Source organism: Salvelinus sp. IW2-2015, linkage group LG32 (genome assembly GCF_002910315.2).
Source record: "Salvelinus sp. IW2-2015 linkage group LG32, ASM291031v2, whole genome shotgun sequence".
NCBI classification, from domain to species: Eukaryota; Metazoa; Chordata; class Actinopteri; order Salmoniformes; family Salmonidae; genus Salvelinus; species Salvelinus sp. IW2-2015.
In genome coordinates this window covers 17794878-17818986 of record NC_036871.1, presented here as the reverse complement: position 1 = coordinate 17818986, position 24109 = coordinate 17794878, and the positions used below count along the sequence as shown (strand labels likewise).

Sequence of the window (24109 nt, the reverse complement as noted above, 5' to 3'; positions counted from 1 at the left end):
TCAGACAAGAGGCACTCACTCTTCACACGTTTGGCTCCTCTGCCCCAGCAACGTCCCAACGCAACACAGTGAAAGTCATCTTGGAGAATGTCTGGGACAAACAGCAGAGAATAGAGATAGAGGCAATTGAAACCCACAAGTGTGCACAGCTGTGATGAGGTTCCTGGTGAACAGATTCGACATGAGCTCAATAGAAAGGGACTGCAGCTCGCAGACTTTCCAGAGATGACAATGATCCTGAACTCTCTGTCCTGATAGGAGCAGACTACTACTGGCAGATAGTATCAGGCAGAGTGGAGCGACTGACGGACGCTGGTTGCTTTAGAGAGCACCTTTGGATGGTCGGTGCAGGGACCCGTGTTCATGTCAAGTTCGCCGAGGCAACTTGCATGTTCATCCCACTTGATGAAGACACACTAGTCTCCAAACAACTGCATGCATTCTGGGAGCTTGAGTCTCTGGGTATTATAAGCGAGAAAACACAGAACCCAGAGGAAACCGAGGCTCTACAGAGGTTCGAGGAAACAACCACCTTCAAAGATGGGCGATACCACGTGGAGTTGCCATGGAAACGAGAAATGCCAGAACTCAAAGACAACTATAGAATCGCCAAGAAACGGTTTGAAGGTCTGAAGAAAAGACTGAAGAAGGATGTGACGTTGTACAGCAGATACAATGAAGTGGTAGAGGCATACTTACAACAGGATATGGCAGAGGACGTGCCCAAGGACAACGCATCAAGTGCAGACAACGTAAATACTACTTACCTCACCATGCAGTACTCGAGAAGATAGGTGACAACAAACTGAGAGTGGTGTTTGATGCCTCGTCCCATGAAGATGGCTGTCCATCCCTCAATGACTGTCTACTCACAGGACCGAACCTGAATCCGGATCTGCTTAGCGTTCTGATAAAGTTCAGACTACATGAGATCGCATTCATGGCAGACATCAAGAAAGCTTTCCTGCAGATATCCCTAGCAGAGAGAGACAGAGACGCCGTGAGATTTCTAAGGCTCACAGGCCCACCAAGGGAGAAAATGAAGAGGAGCTGTGGTGTGCTGAGGATGAAAAGAGTGGTATTTGGAGCTTCCCCAAGTCCATTTTGCTGGCAGTACAATCAGGAAGCAACTGAAACAATATGAAACAGACACACCAGAAGTTGTAGAGATACTAGGAGAGTCACTTTATGTAGATGATTTCATTGCAAGTTCACGCAATGTTGAAGAGGCTTTCTTGTGACAACTGCAAAGCGAATGTTGTCGATTGCAGGCATGGACCTCTGCAAATGGATGACCAATTCTCCTGAATTGAAAAAGAAATGGAGGAGAGTACGACAACTGACCACCCGTTGACGCTAGAAACACAAATTAGTGTTGAAGGTTTTAGTTTAGTATGGAGACCGGAACAAGATGACTTTGTGTTTGACCTCAGGCCGTACTAGGCATTCTAAAGCAAAAGGAAAACACAAAGAGAAGTGTTCTGCAGTCGTCTGCACGTATCTTCGACCCTCTTGGTTTCCTGACACCCTTCACCATCAGGATCAAGTGCATGTTCCAGGAAATGTGGGAGAGGGGACTCAGCTGGGACGAAGAATTACCACCTGATCTGACACGAGAATGGCAACAGTGGTGTTCAGAAACTACCCCAGTTACACCAGCTCACCATACCAAGGTGGTACAGAACAGACATGCGGCCACATAATAGCCACACCCTGAAACTACACGTGTTCTGTGATGCAAGTGAAAGGCTTACAGTGCAGTAGCTTACTTGCAAGGTGAATCACAAGACAGGGAAACAACAAGTCTAGTCGCATCCAGTCCAGGGTAGCCCACTCAAGAAAATGACGCTGCCACGCCTGGAGCTCATGGGAGCTGTGATTGGAGCGAGACTACAAACAACTTGATGACCACACTGAAAATGGAAGAAAACAGATCAAAATGTGGACAGACTCGATGATCGTGCTGCATTGGATTTGCAGCTCAGCTCAGAAATGGAACAGTTTGTTGCGAACAGAGTGACGGAGATCCGGTCCTTGACCAATCCAGAGTCATGGTCACATATTGAAGGGAAAACTAATCCCGCTGACCTCCCTACAAGAGGACAAACTGTTCGAAACTTGATACAGAGCAGCTATGGTGGAATGGACCCAGAATTCTGATATCACCCAATCAGTCCGAAGAGACTGATGATAACAAGGTTCCGGAAGAGGTGAATATGGAACTCAAGTCCAGCTGCCAGGTTACTGTACAACTCGCAGAACAGCACAGACATCCTGAACCTGTGTTGGAGCTTGAAAGGTACAGCAAACTGAAAAGAGTGTTCAGAGTCACCGCCTGGATAAAGAGATTCATAGCCAATGCTCGTACAACCATTAAGATACAAGGTGAACTGACTGCTGACGAACTGTTCGATGCAGAAAGATACTGGATTAAGGTAACACAACAACAGAGTTTTGGACAGGAGATCACTACTGAAGGCAGGAAAAAGCCTAACACATGACTGTAAAATCAGAGAACTGAAACCGTTCCTGGACGAACACGAACTACTCAGTGTAGGAGGAAGACTGCAACAGTCCAGCTTCACATTCAGAGAGCAGCACCCATGGGTTCTGCCCCACAAGTACAGATACTCAGAAATGCTGATACAGTACCACCATGAGCAGGTGATGCATTCTGGAGCAAGAGACACTCTAGTACAAATCAGGGAGCGATACTGGATCTTGCGTGCTAGGCAGCTAGTCAAGAGTACAGTGGCAATGTATAGTTGTGCAAAAGATTCAAGGCAAGGGCCGGACAGCAGGTCACTGCGCCTTTACCAAAAGACAGAATAACGGAATCGCCACCATTTGAAGTCACAGGTGTGGATTTTGAGGACCGCTCTATGTGAAAGAAAAAGGGGCTGTGAAGAAGTCATACATTGCACTGTTCACTTGTGCTGTAACCAGAGCAGTGCATTTGGAACTGGTCTCAGATCAGTCAACAGAGAAATTCCTTTTAGCTCTAAAAAGATTAATCTCAAGGAGAGGATTATGCAAGGTAATCTACTCAGACAATGCAAAACGTTCAAGAGAGCTGATAGGACTTGAAAGAGCTGTGGAAGGCAATCGAAGAGCCCCAACTCTTGGCTTTCTTCTCAGAAAGGGGCATCACCTGGAGGTTCATCGCCGAGCGAGCAGCCTGGTGGGGCGGATTCTGGAAAGACTTGTCAGGTCAGTGAAAACATGCCTGCGAAAGGTTCTTGGGAGAGCTTCACTCAACTTTGAAGAGGTGTGCACAGTCCTGACAGAGGTGAAGCTTTCTAAATTCTAGGCCTCTGCCTTCTGTGCACAATGAAGTGGATGAACCACAACCCCTGACCCCAGCCACATCCTGGTGGGTAAACGACTAACCTCTTTGCCTCCAAAGCCATTTCCAGCTGACACTCAGCACCCAACGCTAACAAGGAGGACATGACACGCAGATGGAAGTACAGGCAGAGACTTGTGACCAGTTTCTGGAACAGTTGGCGAAGAGACTACTTGCTGGATCTAAAGTCAGCACACCGCTGTGATACCACACAGCCCCCCCACTGAAGCGGGTGACGTTACTCATTGGAGAAGATAACACAACAGACAAACCTGGAAACTAGGAAAGATTGAAGAACTGTTTCCAGGCCGAGATGGCCTAGTTAGATCATGTTCAGTTCGTACTGTTTCAGGGACTTTGTTGAGGAGAACTATTCAGTTGATTACTGCCTAGAGATCTAGATGAACACAGTTGTTCATCGCGGGGGAGAGATGTTGTAACTTTAATGTGTTACAGAGTTAATGTTTAAGTTAATTCATTGAGCTGTATCTAAAGATATTTCTTTACAGTTATTTACATATGTAATTGTATTTGTTAGTATTGAATTACGCTTTTGACTGCAAGTTCCAGAATGCCTTGCGACAGGAAGTAGAGAGTGAACGCGCTAGTTAAGTGCAATTAACAGGTGATTACGTTTGGCTCCTTTGCGCTAGCATCTTAGCATTGCTTTGTAGAATCTAAAGTTGTTAAATGTAACGTGATCAAGAATTATTACTAAAAGAAGCTTTCATATCAAACCCGACGTCCCGAGTATTACTTTGAAGATATTTATACTATAGCTATGCTGTAATAAAGGATTTACACTTTTTCCATTAGAACAGCCTCTCAGGTATTACCTAAAATGTCCTTAGTGTTATTTACACTGTTCCAAATGGTCAGAAAAAGTATAATATTGTAATATAACAGCACCTGTTTTAGGCTGGGTTTCTGTATAGCACTTTGTGACATCTGCTGATGTAAAAAGGGCTTTATAAATACATTTGATTGATTTTTTCATTGATCGCACTTCCCCTTTCCCTCTTGAGCAACCAGTAAATATTCCCTCGTTTCGAGTTTCTCTTTCATGTCCTACGCATCTCTTTTGCTGTCACATATGTTACGGTGTTYAGGGTTTGTAATAACCAATTTATTGATGCGAGTATGATAGGCTATAGGTCAGGCCCTGTTGGTCACGTGCATGCTAATGCATACATCTGTCATGTAAAGAGAGCACCGGTTGAGGGATTAGGGAATGTTTTTCCTAAATAAATGAGGGACTTTGGTAACAGAACTTTTCAGTCAAAAATGGCTATAAGAAAGACAACGCACACATGCTGTGTTTATTTTTTACCACAGCAAGTCTGAACCCAAATCAATTGCGGGCGGACTCCCCCTAGTCATTTGTGTGTCTTAATTATTTTATCAAACAGTGCTCATAAAGCATCAGACAAGCTCAGTGCATATAGTTGATTTTTTTTTAAACACATAGACACAGGGTGTGTCTACATGTAGAAAAATATGTTTAAAAATTGACTATTCGATTGGTCGAAAGAACAGGCTATTCTCGGTTGACCAAGATTTTTTGGGGGGTAGAGACGGCCCTAAAGGGAAGCCGTGGCTTGTTGGGTTTTAGTTGCAGTGTTGCTTTAGCCACAGATTGGTTCGCCGTTGGAAATAACTGACCGCTCCATTCTCTCCCGGTTACATGGTGATTTTGATATATGGATTTTAAAGGCTTACGTGATGTCTGGTTTCTTTATATAACCACAGTCTTGTTGATACAAAACTGAGCTACTCTCTCCCCATGCGTCCTATCGGTACGCGCATGCGCCTCTGTAACATTTCTATTCAATCGCATCATTTAACATATTCAGTGAAAAGTCTGGAACATTACCAGTTGCCAATGAAGCGAGGGTCRCTCTGATCGATGTTGACSAMAGTCTTGGGGTCGACGTAGAAGCCGATGAGAACTCCTCCCATCAGGTACCCAGCAGCCGGACCCAGGGCTCCCATCACGTACATGACAGCTGCAGAGAGAAAGAAAGACATGACGTGAGGCATAAGGACAAATGTACATGTTGAGAATGGATAAGAAGAGTTGGAATACTAAGAGAACGGARAATAAAGAGTATGGMTGCATCCCAAATGGCACCATATTCCCTATATAGTTCACTACTTTTGACCGGAATCCAAWTGGGGGCAACGTCATTTATCTAATGGTGCAAATGCTACTATGAACATGATATCCTCAAACACCTCAGCCAGAAGTTGATAGGGCTGCGTCCCAAATGGCACCCCATTCCCTATGTAGCGCACTACTTTTKAMCCTTCACTATCTAGGGAATATGGTGCCATTTCTAGACACAGGCTAGGCCTTCCCTTTCTGTATCATCCAGCAGTTCACACCCACATGACACAAAACKGCTTAATACTGTATGTCATCACATCATGCACCAACCAGTCTTCCTCCTGACTCAGTGTGGCAGCAAAACACAGGAAGTTGTGAGCCCCAKCTGATTGTGTGGACATGGGTTCCTGTCCAAGGCCTGGAGGCCAAGTTGCAGGCCTAATCTCTTATTTGAGCAGAGTACTATTTTTGGTGGCTGCACCCGTTAYGGAACAGGTTCCGATGCAGACACACAGCAGCAGGAGCGTGGGCCCCAAAACGCCACCCTATTCCCACCCTTCTCCATGCTCACCCCAACACCAGTGTTTTATGTTACTGTGATCTATAGTGTTATTGTGTTTCCATCAGGAGTGTGACACTAAAGGCTTGTGGCGAGCAGAATTAACAACCTCTGCATCATTCAAGACTGATGCTTTGTGAGAAGGTRTTAAAGTGAGAGCAGGTCCACGGGAGTCATGGCCCAGTGAGACACGGGTGCCAGCMCACGAAGATGGAAACAGAAAAGTCATCCTTTTGGGTAAAACACTGGGGGAAATCCTCAATGGAAATGATGCCTAATGAACAGGCGCCTCATTTATAACTGTTGTGTACCATTTCTGAAGAAAGATAAACATATTGATTTATAAACCTTTATTTGCTGTATAATTTGGAACTATTGGCATTAAGGCCAAATCAAATGAAACGCAAACGAGCGTGTACACGCTGGAATTAGAATGCACRGTAGTGAATGGCAAAAAACAGATGGGTCGCAAGCGTCAATGCCGTCAACAGCGTCATGCCTGTAAAGTGAGCGGATAAACTGCCAGAAAATAGACTGTTTGTGCATTGTTTTGTATAGTTAAAAGGGTCGATTTAGTGTTGATAAGTTTAGCTGCCAGTGCCAATAATACATACAGTATTTGAAAACAATAACTTTATGCCTACCGTTGTTGATTTCGAGCACAGGCATATAGCCTAGGCAGCTGGGAAACTCGAGGAACTCCCTTCAAGAGAGAAAACTGTTACGTATACTGAACAAGAATATAAACGCAACATGGAACAATTTCAAAGATTTTACTGTGTTACAGTTCATATAAGGAAATCAGTMAATTTAAATAAATTCATTAGGCCCTAATCTATGTATTTCGCATGACTGGGCAGGGGCGCAGCCATCGGTGGGCCTGGGAGGCCATAGGACCACCCACTGGGGAGCCTGGCCCTGCCAATCAGAATGAGTTATTCCCCACAAAAGAGCTTTTTACGACAGAAATACTCCCAGTGGTCTTCGGTTGTGAGGCCGGTTGGACATACTGCCAAATTCTCTAAAATTACATTGGAGGCGGCGTATGGTAGAGAAATGAACATTCAAATAACCGGCAACAGCTCTGGTGGACATTCCTGTAGTCAGCATGCCAATTGTATGCTCCCTCAAAACTTGAGACATTTGTTGCATTGTGTTGYGTGACAAAACCACACATTTTAGTGGCCTTTTATTGTCCCCAGCACAAGGTGCATCTGTGTAACGACCATGCTGTTTAATTWGCTTATTGATATGCCACACCTGTCAGGTGKATGGATTATCTTGGCAAATGAGAAATGCTCACTAACAGGGATGTAAACAAATGTGTGCACAACATTTTAGAGAAATACACTTTTTGTGACTATGGCACATTTCTAGGATCTTTTATTTCAGCTCATGAAAAATTAGGACCAACACTTTACAAGTTGCATTTATATTTTTGCTCAGCATAGAAATAACGAGACTAGCTGAATTCTTTATAAACTGCTCGGGTGTATTAGCTACAACTCGCCTCACACTCATAACAGAAAACAGGTACGGTGCCTCCCATAGKACATATAAGGTGAGTCAAAAGAAACACACAACAATAATTCACAAGGGCTACATTGCTAACATCATGACAATAKAAATTGGCATACGCTACGCAGTGTATGTGAATTGATGCTCTCTAATCTTGTGCGCATATTTTAACGGCGTCTTTTCCGTGTGGTTTGGCATGCAAAAGACAAATTGKTGTTCATTATTAAGTTTATCTATAGATTATTGGGTTCATATGTCCTGCCTTGGTATAGACCCTGAGATTAAATAGGCAATGATGTCACGATCCTATCGCACAGCAATACCGTAGCCTACCCATATTTTACTTAAGCTACCGTTCTAATCTTTAGCAGTAATTTGTGCTTTATCTGGAAAAGGATTGTGTCAGTTTCTGAAAGACAAAACAATGGCAAATTGTCGTGGACGTGTCAGCAGAACGTTTGTTGAATTCAATCTTTTGCGTCAACTTTTCCCCCAACCTACAGTGCCTACAGAAAGTATGTACACCCCTTGACTTTTTCCATATTTTGTTGTGCTATAGCTTGAATATCAAATATATTTTGGGGGTCACTGACATACACGCAATAACCCATAATGTCAAAGCGGAATTATGTTTATTTACAAATTCTTACAAATTAATTACAAATGAAAAGCTGAAATGTCTTGAGTCAATAAGTATTTAACCCTTTGGTTATGGTAAGCATAAATACATTCAGGAGTAAAAATGTGCTTAAGAAGTTACATAATAAGTTGAATGGACTCATTCTGTGTGCAATAATAGTGTTTAACATGATTTTTGAATGATTACCTCATCTCTGTACCCCACACATACAATTATGTGTAAGGCACCTCAGTCGAGCAGTGAATTTCAAACACAGATTCAACCAAAGACCAGGGAGTTTTTCCAATGCCTCGCAAAGAACGGCAATTATTTTTAAATGGGTATAAATAAAAAATAAATAAAACACTGAATATCCCTTTGAGCATGGTGAAGTAATTAATTACACTTTGGATTGTGTATAAATATACCCAGTGACTACAAAGATACAGGTGTCCTTCCTAACTCAGTTGCCGGAGATCGGCTTGATAATCTATTGCAAGACTTGAAAATGGCTGTCTAGCAATGATCAATAACCAACTTGACAGAGCTTGGAGAGTTTAAAAAATAATAAATGGGCAAATATTGAACAATCCAGGTGTGCAAAGCTCTTAGAGACTTACCCAGAAAGACTCACAGCCATAATGGCTGCCGAAGGCAATTGTAACATGTATTGACTCAGGGGGTTGAATACTTTTCATTCATCTTAAATCCACTTTGACATTACAGAATATTTTGTGGAAATCGTTGAGAAAAATAAGACATCAATTTTAATCCCAATTTGTAGCCCAACAAAATTTGGAAACAGTCAATGGGTGTGAATAATTTCTAAATGCAATGTATATATTTGGTTTGCTGTTTTTGGTTTCAGTTGGTGTCCTCTACATTWGGTCATACAGGCAGTTCTGTTTCAGTTGGGGCTGGGATCTGGGGGGCTATCTATGGGAAATAAAGCAGATTTGTTGGAAAGGTGTAAGATGACAGTGCAGTGTCAGCAGGTTGCCATGACGATGCAGTCATCCCACATTTCATTGTGCCTGACCCTGTGCCGCCTGTCTCCCTCCCTCCCGCAAGGTCACAGGGTTCCAATTGATCCAGCTGCCAGGCTGAGGCTCGCATCATTTTTCTGTAACATCCGGCCCGTTACGCTTGCACCAATCTCCTTTATGAGTACAGGACGCGGACACTAACAGTAAAACACCTAATTTCACCCGTCTGAGCTCATGTACTCAGGGCTGTAGAGACACAGAACAGCTCCTTAAGAATATACTGTATGTAATTAAGCAATGTATTAAAGATAATAATGGACTCTGACTGAATGGGTAGTTCACCACTTTGTTCCCCATTCAAATGAACCACACTATCCGTACAGGACAACCAGTTCAAAACCTGTACATGTCTCTGAATCTGCCTTGGTCTAGGAGACTGACAGAAGAGCAGTTGGGGAACGGGGTCACCTGTCAACTTTATTGCTCCACAGTCACACACACACAAAAAGCATTTGTGCCTCCAAAGAGAAGCTTAAAAATGTAACCATTATTTTTCTAACTCAATGGTTACGTCACCCTGTTTTTATTACAGGGCAATTGCATCATGTAGAAACCAACAGGAGCATTTCACATTCAATTCATTCAACAATTTATGAGGACTGCATTTCCACAAGAGCCAGACAATGATGATGGGATGTATCCCAAATGGCACCCTATTCCCTACATAGTGCACTACTTTTGACCAGGGTCCTGGGGCCTCATTTATAAACTGCATATGCACAAAATATACCCTAAAATGTGCATGCGCCAGTTTTCACACAAAATGTTTTATTAAAAATGACTTGACGTGAGAATCCCCTCCCCGCAGACTTTAGACAATGTGTACGCACATCTAGTGGTTAAATTATTTAATTGCAATCTGCAAGTAAGTATTTTGTGCAAATGGGGGATATGATGAAAAGCTTATTAACTAAAAACGGGAAAACAAATGAACAAGAAAGCAACCATTCTTGTTTTAGATTTTTTTTATCTTGTAATTCATCTTATAATTAGACAGTCTTTAACCTATTTATTTTATTTTCATAACCATTACATACAACAAATTATCATGCGCATTTCTAAWTTAATTGGACCTAGTAGCCTAGTAAATAGATAGGCTATATGTATTTCAAGTTTTGCAATATCACAGGCAGTGTGGTTTATAATACCGGTATACAGTCAAATTTAACAGCGGATCTTTTACGTTGAAGTAGGATTTACAGTTGAAGTCGGAAGTCTACATACACYTTAGCCAAATACATTTAAACTCAGTTTTTCACAATTCCTAACATTTAATCCTAGTAAAAATCCCTGTTTTAGGTCAGTTAGGATGACCACTTTATTTTAAGAATACGAAATGTCAGAATAATAGTAGAGAGAATTATTTATTTCAGCTTTTATTTCTTTAAATCACATTCCCAGTGGGTCAGAAGTTTACATACACTCAATTAGTATTTGGTAGCACTGCCTTTAAATTGTTTAACTTGGGTCAACCGTGTAGGGTCTGTCTCTTATACACATCTAGATGTGTATAAGAGACAGCTCCAATACCTTGACTGTGTTGTCCTTAAGCCATTTTGCCACAACTTTGGAAGTATGCTTGGGGTCATTGTCCATTTGGAAGACCCATTTGCGACCAAGCTTCAACTTCCTGACTGATGTCTTGAGATGTTGCTTCAATATATCCACATATTTTTCCTCCCTCATGATGCCATCTATTTTGTGAAGTGTACCAGTCCCTCCTGCAGCAAAGCACCCTCACAACATGATGCTGCCACCCCCGTGCTTCACGGTTGGGGTGGTGTTCTTTGGCTTGCAAGCATTCCCCTTTTTCCTCCAAACATAACGATAGTCATTATGACCAAACAGTTATATTTTTGTTTCATCAGACCAGAGGACATTTCTCCAAAAAGTACAATCTTTGTCCCCATGTGCAGTTGCAAACCGTAGTCTGGCTTTTTTTTTATGGTGGTTTTGGAGCAGTGGCTTCTTTCTTGCTGAGCGGCCTTTCAAGTTGTCGATTTATAGGACTCGTTCTATCATTTAGGCAGGTTACCTTCGCTTCTTTGGGCACAGGGACTATGGTGGTCTGCTTGAAACATGTAGGTATTACAGACTTGGTCAGGGAGAGGTTGAAAATGTCAGTGAAGACACTTGACAGTTGGTGCGCGCATGCTTTGAGTACACGTCCTGGTAATCCGTCTGGCCCAGCTGCTTTGTGAATGTTGACCTGTTTAAAGGTTTTGTTCACATCGGCTACCGAGAGCATTATCACACAGTCATCCGGAACAGCTGGTGCTCTCCTGCATGCTTCAGTGTTTCTTGCCTCGAAGCGAGCATAAAAAGGCATTTAGCTCATCTGGTAGGCTTGCATCACTGGGCAGCTCGCGTCTGGGTTTCCCTTTGTAGTCCGTAATAGTTTTCAAGTCCTGCCACATCCGACGAACGTCAGAGCTGATGTAGTAGGATTCAATCTTAATCCTGTATTGACGCTTTGCTTGTTTGATTGTTCATCTGAGGGCATAGCGGGATGTCTTTTAAGTGTCCGGATTAGTCTCCCACTCCTTGAAAGCGGCAGCTCTAGCCTTTAGCTCGATGCGGATGTTGCCTGTAATTCATGGCTTCTGGTTGGGATATGTACGTACGGTCACTGTGGGGACGACTTCGTCAATTAAGTTATTGATGAAGGCGATGACTGAGGTGTTGTACTCCTCAATGCCATTGGACGAATCCTGAAACATATTCCAGTCTATGCGAGCAAAACAGTCCTGTAGTGTAGCATCCGTGTCATCTGACCACTTCCGCATTGAGCGAGTCACTGGTACTTCCAGCTTTAGTTGTTGCTTGTAAGCAGGAATCAGGAGGATAGAATTATGGTCAGATTAGCCAAATGGAAGGCAGGGGAGAGCATTGTATGCATCTCTGTGTGTGGAGTAAAGGTGGTCTAGGGCTTTTTCCTCTCTGGTTGCGCATGTAACATGCTGGTAAAAATTTGGTAAAACTGATTTAAGTTTGCCTGCATTAAAATCCCCGGCCACTAGGAGCGCCRCTTCTGGGTGAGCATTTTCTTTGCTTATGGCCTTATAGAGTTGGTTGAGAGTGGTCTTAGTGCCAGCTTCGTTCTGTGGTGGTAAATCGAAGCCTATGAATATTATAGATGAGAACTCTCTTGGCAGATAGTGTGGTCTACAGCATACCATAAGGTACTCTACCTCAGGCGAGCAATACCTCGAGACTTCCTTAATATTAGACATCGCGCACCAGCTGTTTTTTACAAATGGACACACACCCCCACCCCTCGTCTTACCAGACGTAGCTTCTCTGTTCTGCCGGTGCATGGAAAATCCCGCCAGCTCTATATTATCCGTATCATCGCTCAGCCACGTCTCGGTGAAACACAAGAAATTACAGTTTTTAATGTCCCGTTGGTAGGATAATCTTAAAATCGTAGGTCATCAATTTTATTCTCCAGTGGGAGTTTACTTGCTCGCCTACGGAGTCCAAAAGAATAATTATGTTGTATTGTGTTGGTCAAKCATGGGCACACTCATGACAACCTGACCTAATAAACCTAGTAGCAACAAAATCTCACACTGTTTTGAGATTATATACACAGTAGTATGTATAATCTTAGATTAAAAGCCACTAAGAACCCTCTTAATATGTAAAAGAACATCTGGTTATCTAGCCTTTTCTGGACTAACTATAGGTTCATYCTCTAATTTCCAAAGCCTATAAATCCCTCTTCCTGGAACTCATGTGAATAACATACAACAAATAAACATTTGCTCCATTACCTAAGAGTTATGTCCTGTCCTCAGAGTAACTGTCTGTCTGTGGCTCTATCAGACTGAATAGAGATCTGTCAAGGACCATTAGTGTTGTCCACTCTAGCCTACATCCMAAATGGCACCTTATTCCCTATATAGTGCACTACTATTGACCAAAGTCTGTCCTCCTTCACAGCCCTCGTGTTCCAGCTAGCCAGACAGGTAATGATGGGCCAAGTTCTGTCACATCTTTGCCAGTGTGTATCCAGCCATTGTACAGCTGGCACCAAGTGACCGCATGATCAAAGTTGCTCAGTCCTTTGTGAGCCAGCCTTCCACAAGAACACCGTTAGACTGGATCTAGGAGAAGAAAGGGGACTGACTTTGGGCTGTGTCAAAGGCTTTCTTTAGAGGGTTCTAGTCAAAAGTAGTGCACTATATAGGGAGTAGGGTGCCATTTGGGACACAAACGGGAGCTAATTATTTTGTGGAGTTTATTTTCTCTGAGTGTACCGGAGGCAGGCACCAGGCAGCCACATGGGCCACCACAGAATACAAGGCTGTATCCTAGCTATTCTTTATTTTCAGTGTTTAGGCCTTAATTAGGTTTACCTTGTTTCAGACCACTGGAGAGAAAGATCTAGGGACAAGGATTGATTGAATAACTGAAGTCAAAGTTTAAGTAGCCAATGTCATAATGTATTGTAAGGCCTTGTGTATAGGCAGAGGCAGGTGGAAAGGCAGTAGGAGAAATTCCATCTGAAACCAAACAGTAGGCCTAGTCAGTAAATCTGGCACAGAGGTGGCTAGCTGAGTTGCCTTCCTCCTTTATCTCCTAGTTTATTACCGGTGCGCTGTGTAGTCTTTCGGACCTTTCACACCCCATCTCACACACACACTCACGTCTTACCTAGATAAAGAGAGGCATTCTCCTTCTTGACGTTGTCGTCCAGGTAGGTGGGTCCCAGGGTGTAGATGGGCGTCGACCCCATGCCTACCAGGATCTGTGCAATGATGAACAGGGCCACGTACAGGTTGTGCTCATTTCCCTCCTGGTCTCTGGGACAAGACACATCCAGGAAGTCCTTGCCACTGCCGTTGTTGTTCATACACAGGCCCTCGTTGCCCCGGGACGAGTTCACCTCCARGATTTGGTACGGAGGGGAGATGAAGTGAGGCAAGGAGAAGAGTGCTGCTCCGACGGCTATAAACACTGCACCCACGGCCAACCATCTGGGCCTCTGCCCTCGGCCTCCGAAGTAACTGATGAAGACCACCACCAGTAGACTGCCTATGTCAAAGCAGCTGACGAGCAGGCCGGACTCAGAGCTCCGGAGGCTGTACCTCTTCTCTATGGTGGTGATGACACTGCTAAGGTAGCCAGACACCATCAGTGACTGGATGAATGTCAGGTAGCACATGCAAAATAAAAAACAGCGAGAGTCTTCGAGAATTGCATTAATGTATTTCCTAGTGGGTAAACGCATCAGGTGTAACCTCGAGGTGAGGAAGCCTTGCCTCGTTGGGTTTTTACTCCTGGGCTTGCTCACCTGTGTCTCGGTGTTAAATGAACTACTCATCCCCACCACACTAGAACTGGAAGGGGAATAGTTAACATTAGTCCTAGTGGAGGATTCAGGTAGAGGTTGGTTCAGGTTGATCCTCTGTGGKAGTTGGATTAATTCAGCGCACTTTTCCTCAGTTATTGACACCTGCTGCTGCATAGACTTGGCCAACAAGGACTTGCTTTGCTGGCCTGAGTCATTCAGAGCAGGTAAACTTTTGGATTTGAAGTTAGTGCTAGCAGGGTCCTCCTCCTCATACTGACTCAATAACTCATCATCCGCTTGAAGGGGTTCTGACAGGTCATTCTCTGTCTCCTTGTGGTCATCAGATGCCATTGTGTTTTGTTGATGAGCTGGCTGAATTCACAAGAGTAGGTTTAAAAGTCCAGTCACTGCGTTCAATAGCTGACACCACTTACACTATAATATACACATTTCATCCAGTAAAAAAYAGCTTCGGGCTGCAAGCCAGGCCCAATAAAAGTGAGGAAAATAAGGGATAATGGCTTCTGCGTTGGCTTATCTTTGCACTGCCTCTATGTTTATCTCGCGAACCCTTGTGCTCTGCCAGCATCTGATTCTAGAGCTCGAGGCCTCTGGTGTCGTAGATTGTCTGTCATGCCTTTARCCGCTGCAGATGCTCACCATCACTAGCGTTAGCTGAGGCGGTAGAGGATGTTGGTGTTTTGAGTCAAGCAGAAAGAAAATAGACTTGGGTCGATGACACGGCAGAGTTGACATGCTCCCCCTGGAATCCCCTTTACAAAAAGAAGAAAGTAATACATTTCAGACATATTGAGTGTTTTCACCTCCCCAGTACCACCTAAGGGTAGCTGTCATTGTCATAACATAATCTGTATGTTTTGAGTAGCTAGGCATCTAATGTTAACGTTAGACATGAAAACGAACAAATTAAACCGGTCTCGACATTCAACAAAAAAAAAACTCACATGCTACTAAAAACACCGTTGAATGGCCATCTAGCATTTACCGACGTCGACCAGTTTTCAATACAGCCCCTACATAAAAAAAAAGGCATAAATAAGTAGCTAGCTAACGTTGTCTACAGTCGCCTAGTAAACACTGCGGCTAGCTCTGGCGAGCGGCTGCTGTTGATCTGCTGGTGGCAGGCTTGTAGCTAGCTAATAATAGCTGTTAATGAAAATACAATCGCTAACAAACCTGACGATTTTAAGCAATAGCAGGGCCCTTGATTCTTCATTTAAAGGTCCCATTTAAAACCCATTTTACGGCCGTTATCAAATTGCACCAGACAAAGATATCGTCATCCCTGTCTGTAGCTTTACATTCTGACTCACTCATTCACCTACTCACTGAAGAGAATGAAGTTGTTTACCACGACCCGGGTAGTACTAGCCTCTGTAGCTTCCGAGGCCCCTCACTGGTTCGATTTTACTGGGGCGGAAGTGTCGTGTGGCCATATCAAATATTTGTATAACTCATTGTTCTATCTGTGGCCATATGAAGTGATGCTAATGCTTGGGGGCGAAGTTGCTGCTAAAAACAGATCAAGAATCAGGTTATTGTACAAAGCCCAGTACTTGACCATGCAGCTGTTAATGGTCAATGCAKACTTGTGATCAGTTGCCAGTCGCAGTTTGCTTCTGCATCTGGCAAATGCAATGCCAGTGATATAATATCGTCAGTTCAATCATGCGTGTCTATGACTTCGTTGCATTCGGAAAAATGAAACTTCACTTCATACTATTTTTTTAAAATACTGATATAGTCGCATTTATCAGCTTTATTGGATGGTATGTATTTTCTGTGTGTTCGGTAAAATAAAATTATCTGCTGGACAATTATGCCCTCTGCTGAYAAGGGGAAGAACACAGGATGGCCCAACCAGGTGATGTTCATACAGTGCCTTCAGAATGTATTCATACCCCTTGAATTATTCCACATTTTGTTGTTACAGCCTGAATTCAAAATGGATGAAATAKATTTAATTCCTCTCACCCATCTACACACAGTACCCCATAATGACAAAGTGAAAAATGTTTAGACATTTTTCCAAATGTATTAGTAATTACAGTACATCAAGTTTGCACACCTACTCGTTACAGGGTTTATCATTATTTTTACTATTTTCTAKTAAAATGACAGCATACCCTTAACATGATGTAGCCACCACCATGTTTGAAAATATGAAGAGTGGTACTCAGTGATATGTTGTTGGATTTGTCCCAAACAKAATGTGTTGTATTCAGGCATTCATGTGCATTTCTTTGCCACATTTTTWGCAGTTTGACCATGCAGCTSTTAATGGTCTGCCGGTGGCCTTATTGCAAACAGGATGCATGTTTTGGAATAGTTTTGTTCTGTACAKGCTTCCTTTTCACTCTGTCATTTAGGTTAGTATTGTGATGTAACTACAATGTTGTTGATCCATCCTCAGTTTTGTCCTATCACAGCCATTAAATTCTGTTTTTAAAGTCACCATTGGCTTCATGGTGAAATCCGTGAGCGGTTCCCTTCCTCTTCAGTAACTGAGTTAGGAAGGACACTATCTTTGTAGTGACTGGATGTATTGATACACCATCGAAAGTGTAATTAATAACTTCACCATGCTCAAAGGAATATTCAATGTCTGCTTTTTTGTTGTTGTAATTTTTAAAATCTACCAATAGGTAGGAAATATCCCTGGCCTTTGTGGTTGAAATTCACTGCTCGACTGAGGGACCTTACAGATAATTATGTGTGGGTAGAGATGTAGTCATTCAAAAATCATGGTAAACTCTTTTTGCACACAGTGAATCCATGCAACTTCTATGACTTGTCAAGCACATTTTTACTCCTGAACTTATTTAGGCTTGACAACTGAAGGGGTTGAATACTTAGTACACATTTCAGCTTTTCATTTTAACTTTGTAAAAATTTCTAAAAACATAACTCCACTTTGACATTATGGGGTATTATTGTGTGTAGGCCTGTGACAATATTTTTAATCCATCTTAAATTCAGGCTGTAACAAAATGTGGAAAAAGTCAAGGTACACAGATACCCTGTTGTAATACATGTAACAGTTGTTACTAAAGTGTGGCTAACTGATTACATTACATAATATTCTGTCAACCTTATGGGATAGAGACAAAAATTGAAGACCAAGTCAATCAGTAATTACACTTCAATCAACATAATAAAAATAATTTATTTACAATGCCATAAATCATAAATTAGCAAGCAGCATTGGCAAAARCAATATTAGTCAACAGCTTGCATAAGGTGTAAATTAATTTTGCATAAAATGCCCACAGTGGATGAACATCGATGCAGGTGAACATAGTGCTATTTAATATGAACATCACACCTGCAAAAATACATTTCTGAACCRTAACAATGAGCTTTCTACACGAAAACTCTTGTTTTACAATATTGCTTTGATTTACCATTTCGTTGTTTACATACTCATCTTAAAAGACAGTCAATATGAAACAACTGTACAAATAATACAACCCACAACTGATCACAAATAAAAATGTGGGAGAGAAAAAAAGATCTGTGAAAACCAACCAAATAAGCCAGGGGTGTAGTAGTCTAACCATAGCACAAGTACAATGGTTGCATCTGAAATGGCATCCTATATAGGGTGCCATTTCAGATATGGCCATTGAGTGACGATGCACACTTCAGTATTGTCATCTCACTATACATATATGATACAACTGTCAACTTCACAGTAATACACAATACAGAAAAACAGGTCTAAGGCATTATGCTAGGTCTTTAGCATGTTAAGGTACTTGCATGTAATATTTACCAATTGATCAAATAGCAAACTATAAATTAAGAAAAAAAAATATTGATCAGTCAGAATCAGAGAAGAAAAAGGTAATTCAATTCAACCAAACCTTGTGAGTGAATTGAATATTCGTATGCACACTCTTTCCTTAAAACTTGTCGTCGTGATTGCCAAGATGCATACCTTACAAAAGGCTGTTAACACAGTAACACTTCATGGCTTACGTTTATTTTAAAGGTTGTATAGTAAAATCTTTGGATTTGCAACGAGAGCAGTACATCCATTCTATGACAAAAAAAAATCTTTCCTTTTTTTGTGACTTAATTTGCATCAGAGCATCCTAATCTTCAAAATTTGCTCAACTCTTAAAAAATGCCTTGTTTAGGAAAATGTWACATGAATTGGGAGAAATTGGCCATCACAAAAATAAGAAATATCCTTTGCATCGTCAAAGAGATATCATAATAACCAGTGCAAACCTACAAAATAGATATTTTCTGGCCACACATTTTCACAAACACTTGATTATGTGAGGCCAACTTCATTTCAGCATTTGCAGACAATTTGGAATTTTCATTCTTCAAAAAAAAAGCTAAATTATATATTATTCTTTTTTTAAATTATAAGTTCTGTGAGATCTCATATTTGCTATGTGCTTACAGACTATAACTAAACTGGAGTAGTACAGGAATATGGCGTGAAAAATACATATTGCCTGTCCATTTTACACATGACTGAAGCAGAACTTGTTTTGTACCTTCCAGGTGATCTATAGACATTACCCCCAATCAACAGTCAGAGACCACCCTAAAGAATTCAGTTATGCCTGTTGGCAGGCCTGTCCATTCCTTTCATTTTGAGGTTGAGGTGAAGTGCAAGGAAAAATCATTATGCAATGAGTTGAAACCCTGAAAAAAAACTGTCCTTTGTGAGTTAATCAACACAAACGATATGACTGTCACATTTCAGTGGTTGTTTTTTGTAACACCAGGCTGGAGAGAAAACAGACATCTTATTTCATTAATTTATACTGCAATATATACACAACCTATGAACATTCACCTTCATACATATCGCAGCAGGGGGATTCACTTTAACATTTCATCTAAAACTACAGGACTTAAAATATGGAATTCAATTAGACACAATAAGGTAACATTTTAAGGGATACTTGTTAAGTCACTTAACCATTTCCTCCCTCTTATAGTGTCATACAAATAATGTTTCTAAAGTTTAAAAACTATAAATACCTGTAAAACATTTATTTTATAAACCTTTCAAGAGACTACTTTAGTTAGGCTTACAATATAACCATTCAAAATCAAACACAATTGTATAGTTTATGCTCTTCGAGCCATTTATAATATATCACTTGTCTCACACCCGTGCATGTGTATACAGCACAAACGCACAAAGAAAATATATATATATATTTTTAAAGACCCGGAGAGAGAGTAGTAAAGAGTGTATTTTCTGAGGGGAGCCATAGTCTGGGTTCTATCCCTTAATTAATACATTCATCTGACCAGATGCCTGCTGACAGGATCAGTTTTGAGTCTATATTCTGTGAGTATGGGTCCGTTGTATGCATGTATGTATACGTGTGTTTGTCTGTATCCATTTTCTTTGTGTGTATGCAAGTGTCAGTGTGAGCTGGACGATATGGACAAAAATCCATATTGCGACAAATTGCCTGACTTGATGCGATAATGATAAATAGAACGATAAGTTTACCACAGTTMATTTATTATCCTTTAAACTACTACTAGTTTGATGGTTGTAGCCTACAATTGTCCCATTAACATTAACCCATATTAGCAAACCTACAGCACCAGGCAAAAGGTTTGGACATACCTACTCATTCAAGGGTTATTCTTTATTTTTACTATTTTCTACATTGTAGAATAATAGTGAAAACATCAAAACTATGAAATAACACATATGGAATCATGTAGTAACCAAAAAAAAGTGTTAAACAAAACTAAATATTTTATTTATTTGAGATTCTTCAAAGTAGCCACCCGTTGCCTAGTTTTGATGTCTTCACTATTATTTTACAATGTAGAATATAGTAAAAATAAACAAAAACCCTGGAATGAGTAGGTGTGTCCAAACTTTTAACTGGTACTGTATTTCATACTTCACATTTCTCTAGTATAGGCTACTTATTGTAATGAACGATATCAGCAAAATGCCTGCGATAAGTGGTCGGTATGGTTGGTGTTGATAATTTCAGTTTATCGAATATTGTGTGTTTTTTGTGTGTGTGTGTGTGTGTGTGTGTGTGTGTGTGTGTGTGTATGGGGAGGACCTAAGTCACACTAAGGTGAATGCAGTTGGTTGGTTCAGGAAGTTGTGTTCTTCAGTAGGTGAGTCTTTGTCCAATCAAAGACCCGGGTAGAACTGCAGGAGCTCCTTGATTGGTTGGATGCCAGTGTTTTCATTGGGTGTTGGCCGTTTATACTGTGTTGTCCCACAATCAACCGGGGTTAGCAATAGTTCTGAAAAAGAACATGGTTATATCATTTTAAAAAGGCAGAATTCAGTGAAATAAGACTGACAAAATTCTAAAAGAGACACAGGGGATTTGAAGGACGTAGGACGTATGCCCTCGATGACCCATCGGTGCAGTCTGTTTTGATGTGTAAACGTTTTTAAATCCTTAATGTTGGGCAGACAACATACGATGAAACGTTACTCGCTCGAGTTGCTTCACATGTCAATCCCAACTGTTCTAGAATGAGGCTATCGCCTCGTCTCAAGCCATTATCATTCACCTGTGTAAGTTGGAACACATGGAGACTTTTGTTTCATGTTCACTACACCACCACACTAAGGCTGCCTCCCAAACGGCAACCTATTCCCTCAATAGTGCTCTACTTTATACCAGGGWCCATAAGGCTCTGGTTAAAAGTAGTGTAAAAAGTGGGACGTTATAGTACCATTTGGGAAAGCAGTATACTACTATACATCAGAGTCCACTGCATACATAGCAAGCAAACCAGTACTAGCTGGCAAGCGACTGAGGGCAGATCCTCTGGTAAAGAGCTTTTTTCTAAAGTACTTCTAAATCGCTAGAGAGAAACTACAGTACACACAGGGGTAGATGGAACTGGCACTGGACACACACATTACACACACACACACACACACACATTACACAGTCCCACACACATTACACTGTCCCACACACACACACATTACACAGTCCCACACACACACACATTACACAGTCCCACACACACACTCATTACACAGTCCCACACACACACTCATTACACAGTCCCACACACACACACATTCACAGTCCCACAACACACACACCAGACACTCATGTACACGTCCCCAATCACAAGTCCTCCACACACAGTCATTACACAGCCCCACACACCCCCTTTCTCTCCCCTCACCTGCTCAGGGCCCATGGAGGAAAGGCTTTCTGTAGACACAGAGGTCATGGTCATCTGGCCTGCTGACAGTTGGTTCATGTTGCTCATGCTGCCGTTGGCGTTGGAGGCCATGGGGACACTGCTCATGTTCGGGTTGGCGTTGCTGCCGTTGTACATTCCACTGTTAGGCTGTTGGGGCACGTACTGCTGAGACTGTTGCGTGAACATGCTGTAACGGAACATGGAAACAAAAAAGTACATATTCAGTCACTGATTTTACCACAAGTTGATGRAAATATTTGTATAATGACAGCATACTGGATACATTCCACAGACAGTATACATTAATGCAAAGTCAAAACATAAGTATATGATCATAAGAACCATGACAACTAAATAGACGCTAAATGCATASGTTAGTAGTAGGTTTGCAAAATGACCAGGTTTTCCAGAAATCCTRGATGAAGAATTACAGATTTCCTGCATATTCCCTCCTTATTCAGGGAATCCCCCAACCAGAATTTCTGGAAACCCTTTCCGAAGATCCTTATCAGTTATCAGAAATCTAGTCAGAGCTGCCAGTCAGTCTCACCTGTTTCCTGACATGTTGCCCTGAGGCCAGCCGTTCATCTCAGAGGATGGCTGGTAGGTGGAGTTGGCCTGGGTCTGCTGTTGCATCATGGGGCTCTGGGCATGGCTCATGCGTGGGGACATGACAGGGCTCTGGGGGGTGGCGCCGCCGATGAAGCCTGCGTCCTGCTGCTGCTGGTTGATACCTGACAGGACCAACAAGGAGATATTTTATCAATACTGAGGGGTGGAGTACAGCAGAAAACACGAATTTAAATTGTCAAGACAAGATAGCTTGAGGTGCAGTCTGTTTGTGCCATCATTCCAAGTCWTTGTCACTCATTGTCATGCCATGTTTGACTTGACAATGACAGCAATGAAGTTGGTAAGAGAGCACAAACATACCTGGGACCAGGCTAAAGATAAGCTATGTGTTGTAGTTGCCTGCTGCAGGTATGTTCATGTAGGAAGAAACAGAAATACAGGAAGAGCCAGTAAAGTAAAATATATGCAGTTGGGTCAAAAAAGTTGCACAAGCAGAAAATCAAGTCACATGAATGGGTAAGAGGAGGGGGATGGAACTTGGTCAAAATACTACAGGTCAGCCACAACCATTAGCCTATGTCAACAACACCAACACAAAGCAATCTAAAATGTGATAATGCTATTCGTAATTCTTATCCATGTATCATATGAAATSGATTGTTTTGACTAGCATGACAAGAGAATGATTAGTTAATACTATGGATTGTGAGTCCTTGGATTTCTTCAGGTAGATAGAATTTGGAGATTACATGAGGCATACTACTTCATTRATGTTCAGCTAAACCATGACAAAATGGAGAACGTATGAGAAACAAAACACCTCCACACAGTCACGCAGCCACCAAATTAAACCAGTGTATGAATAGAATGATTATCAGTTAAAATTCAACCTAAGCTGTGATAGGAAGCCAGTAGCACAATGCTCCATGGTGTCTGAGACAGAAGTACACACAGCGAGGTGACCGGGCAGTATCAGAGTATACCTGAGCTGGGAAACTGGAAGGCACTGTGCTGCTGCATTTGTGGACTCACTGCGGCTCCAAACTGTCCGCCTACGTTTCCCATCATCCCTTGCTGATTAGCCAGACTCATCTGGGAGGAGCCATGCGGGATCGGGGAGGAGTGGAGAGGGGAGAGGAGCTGCTGAGCCCCCGGGAGACCAGGGGACAGCGGGGAGAAGGGGCTGGTGGAGGGCGGTGGGGATGTGAGCCCAGTACCGTAGCTGGCCGGGTAGGGGAACTGCTGGGGGTTTGCCTGGGGGATCCGAGGGTTGGTGCCCATGGAGGCAGGCATGGAGCCGGGGGGCATGCCGGGGGACTGCGAGGGCCCAACTGCCCCAGCCACTGCAGCCATATTGGGGGGGATGTTGAGGCCCTGGGCCCGCATCAGCATGGCTCTCTGGTGGACGTGCTGCTGGCGCTGCCGCAGGTGGTTACTCAGGTACTCCCTCTGTCTCTGGGCCAACATCTGAGCATTAAGGGTTCCCTGGAAGGACAGACGGTCAAATACACATTTTGATTTGGGTGCGTCCCAAATGGCACCCTTTTCCCTATATAGTGCACTATGGGCCCTGGTCAAAATAAGTAGACTATATAGAGGGCCGATTTTTGTCACAGCGCATGGTCAGGGGGCCGTAACATAATTATAATAATTTGTACACTGTAAATTGACTACAACTAAGCCCAAAAATAGATTGTTTTGGAAAGACACGATCACATCTTTTTTTATTCGTGGGAATACTTGGGAACAGATTTCCTAAATTAAAACAAATTTGTAGCTGAATTCGTAGAGGGCCAAAACTGCCTGTTGCAGACCCCGATATAGGGAATAAGG

The 24109-nt window shown here is 42.3% G+C and overlaps 1 protein-coding gene and 1 pseudogene across 7 annotated transcripts in view; both read right to left on the bottom strand.

Annotated features, from left to right (window-relative positions):
• LOC111956274 (solute carrier organic anion transporter family member 5A1-like) overlaps nt 1-15853 on the bottom strand; it is a 33874-nt pseudogene extending 18021 nt beyond the window's left edge.
• A 1808-nt stretch (nt 15854-17661) lies between these two features.
• LOC111956822 (nuclear receptor coactivator 2) overlaps nt 17662-24109 on the bottom strand; it is a 79499-nt gene continuing 73051 nt past the window's right edge. For 5 of the 7 annotated variants that reach the window (XM_070436772.1, XM_023977471.2, XM_023977473.2 and 2 more), the window contains 4 exons: nt 23260-23761; nt 22254-22437; nt 21683-21890; nt 17662-20773 (listed from right to left, as the gene is read on the bottom strand). In XM_070436772.1, the coding sequence (XP_070292873.1) occupies nt 20762-20773; nt 21683-21890; nt 22254-22437; nt 23260-23761 (906 nt within the window). In that variant the 3' untranslated portion in view covers nt 17662-20761. The remainder of the gene's footprint in view (nt 20774-21682; nt 21891-22253; nt 22438-23259; nt 23762-24109) is intronic. The other 2 variants (XM_023977476.2, XM_023977477.2) reach the window with 1 other exon arrangement.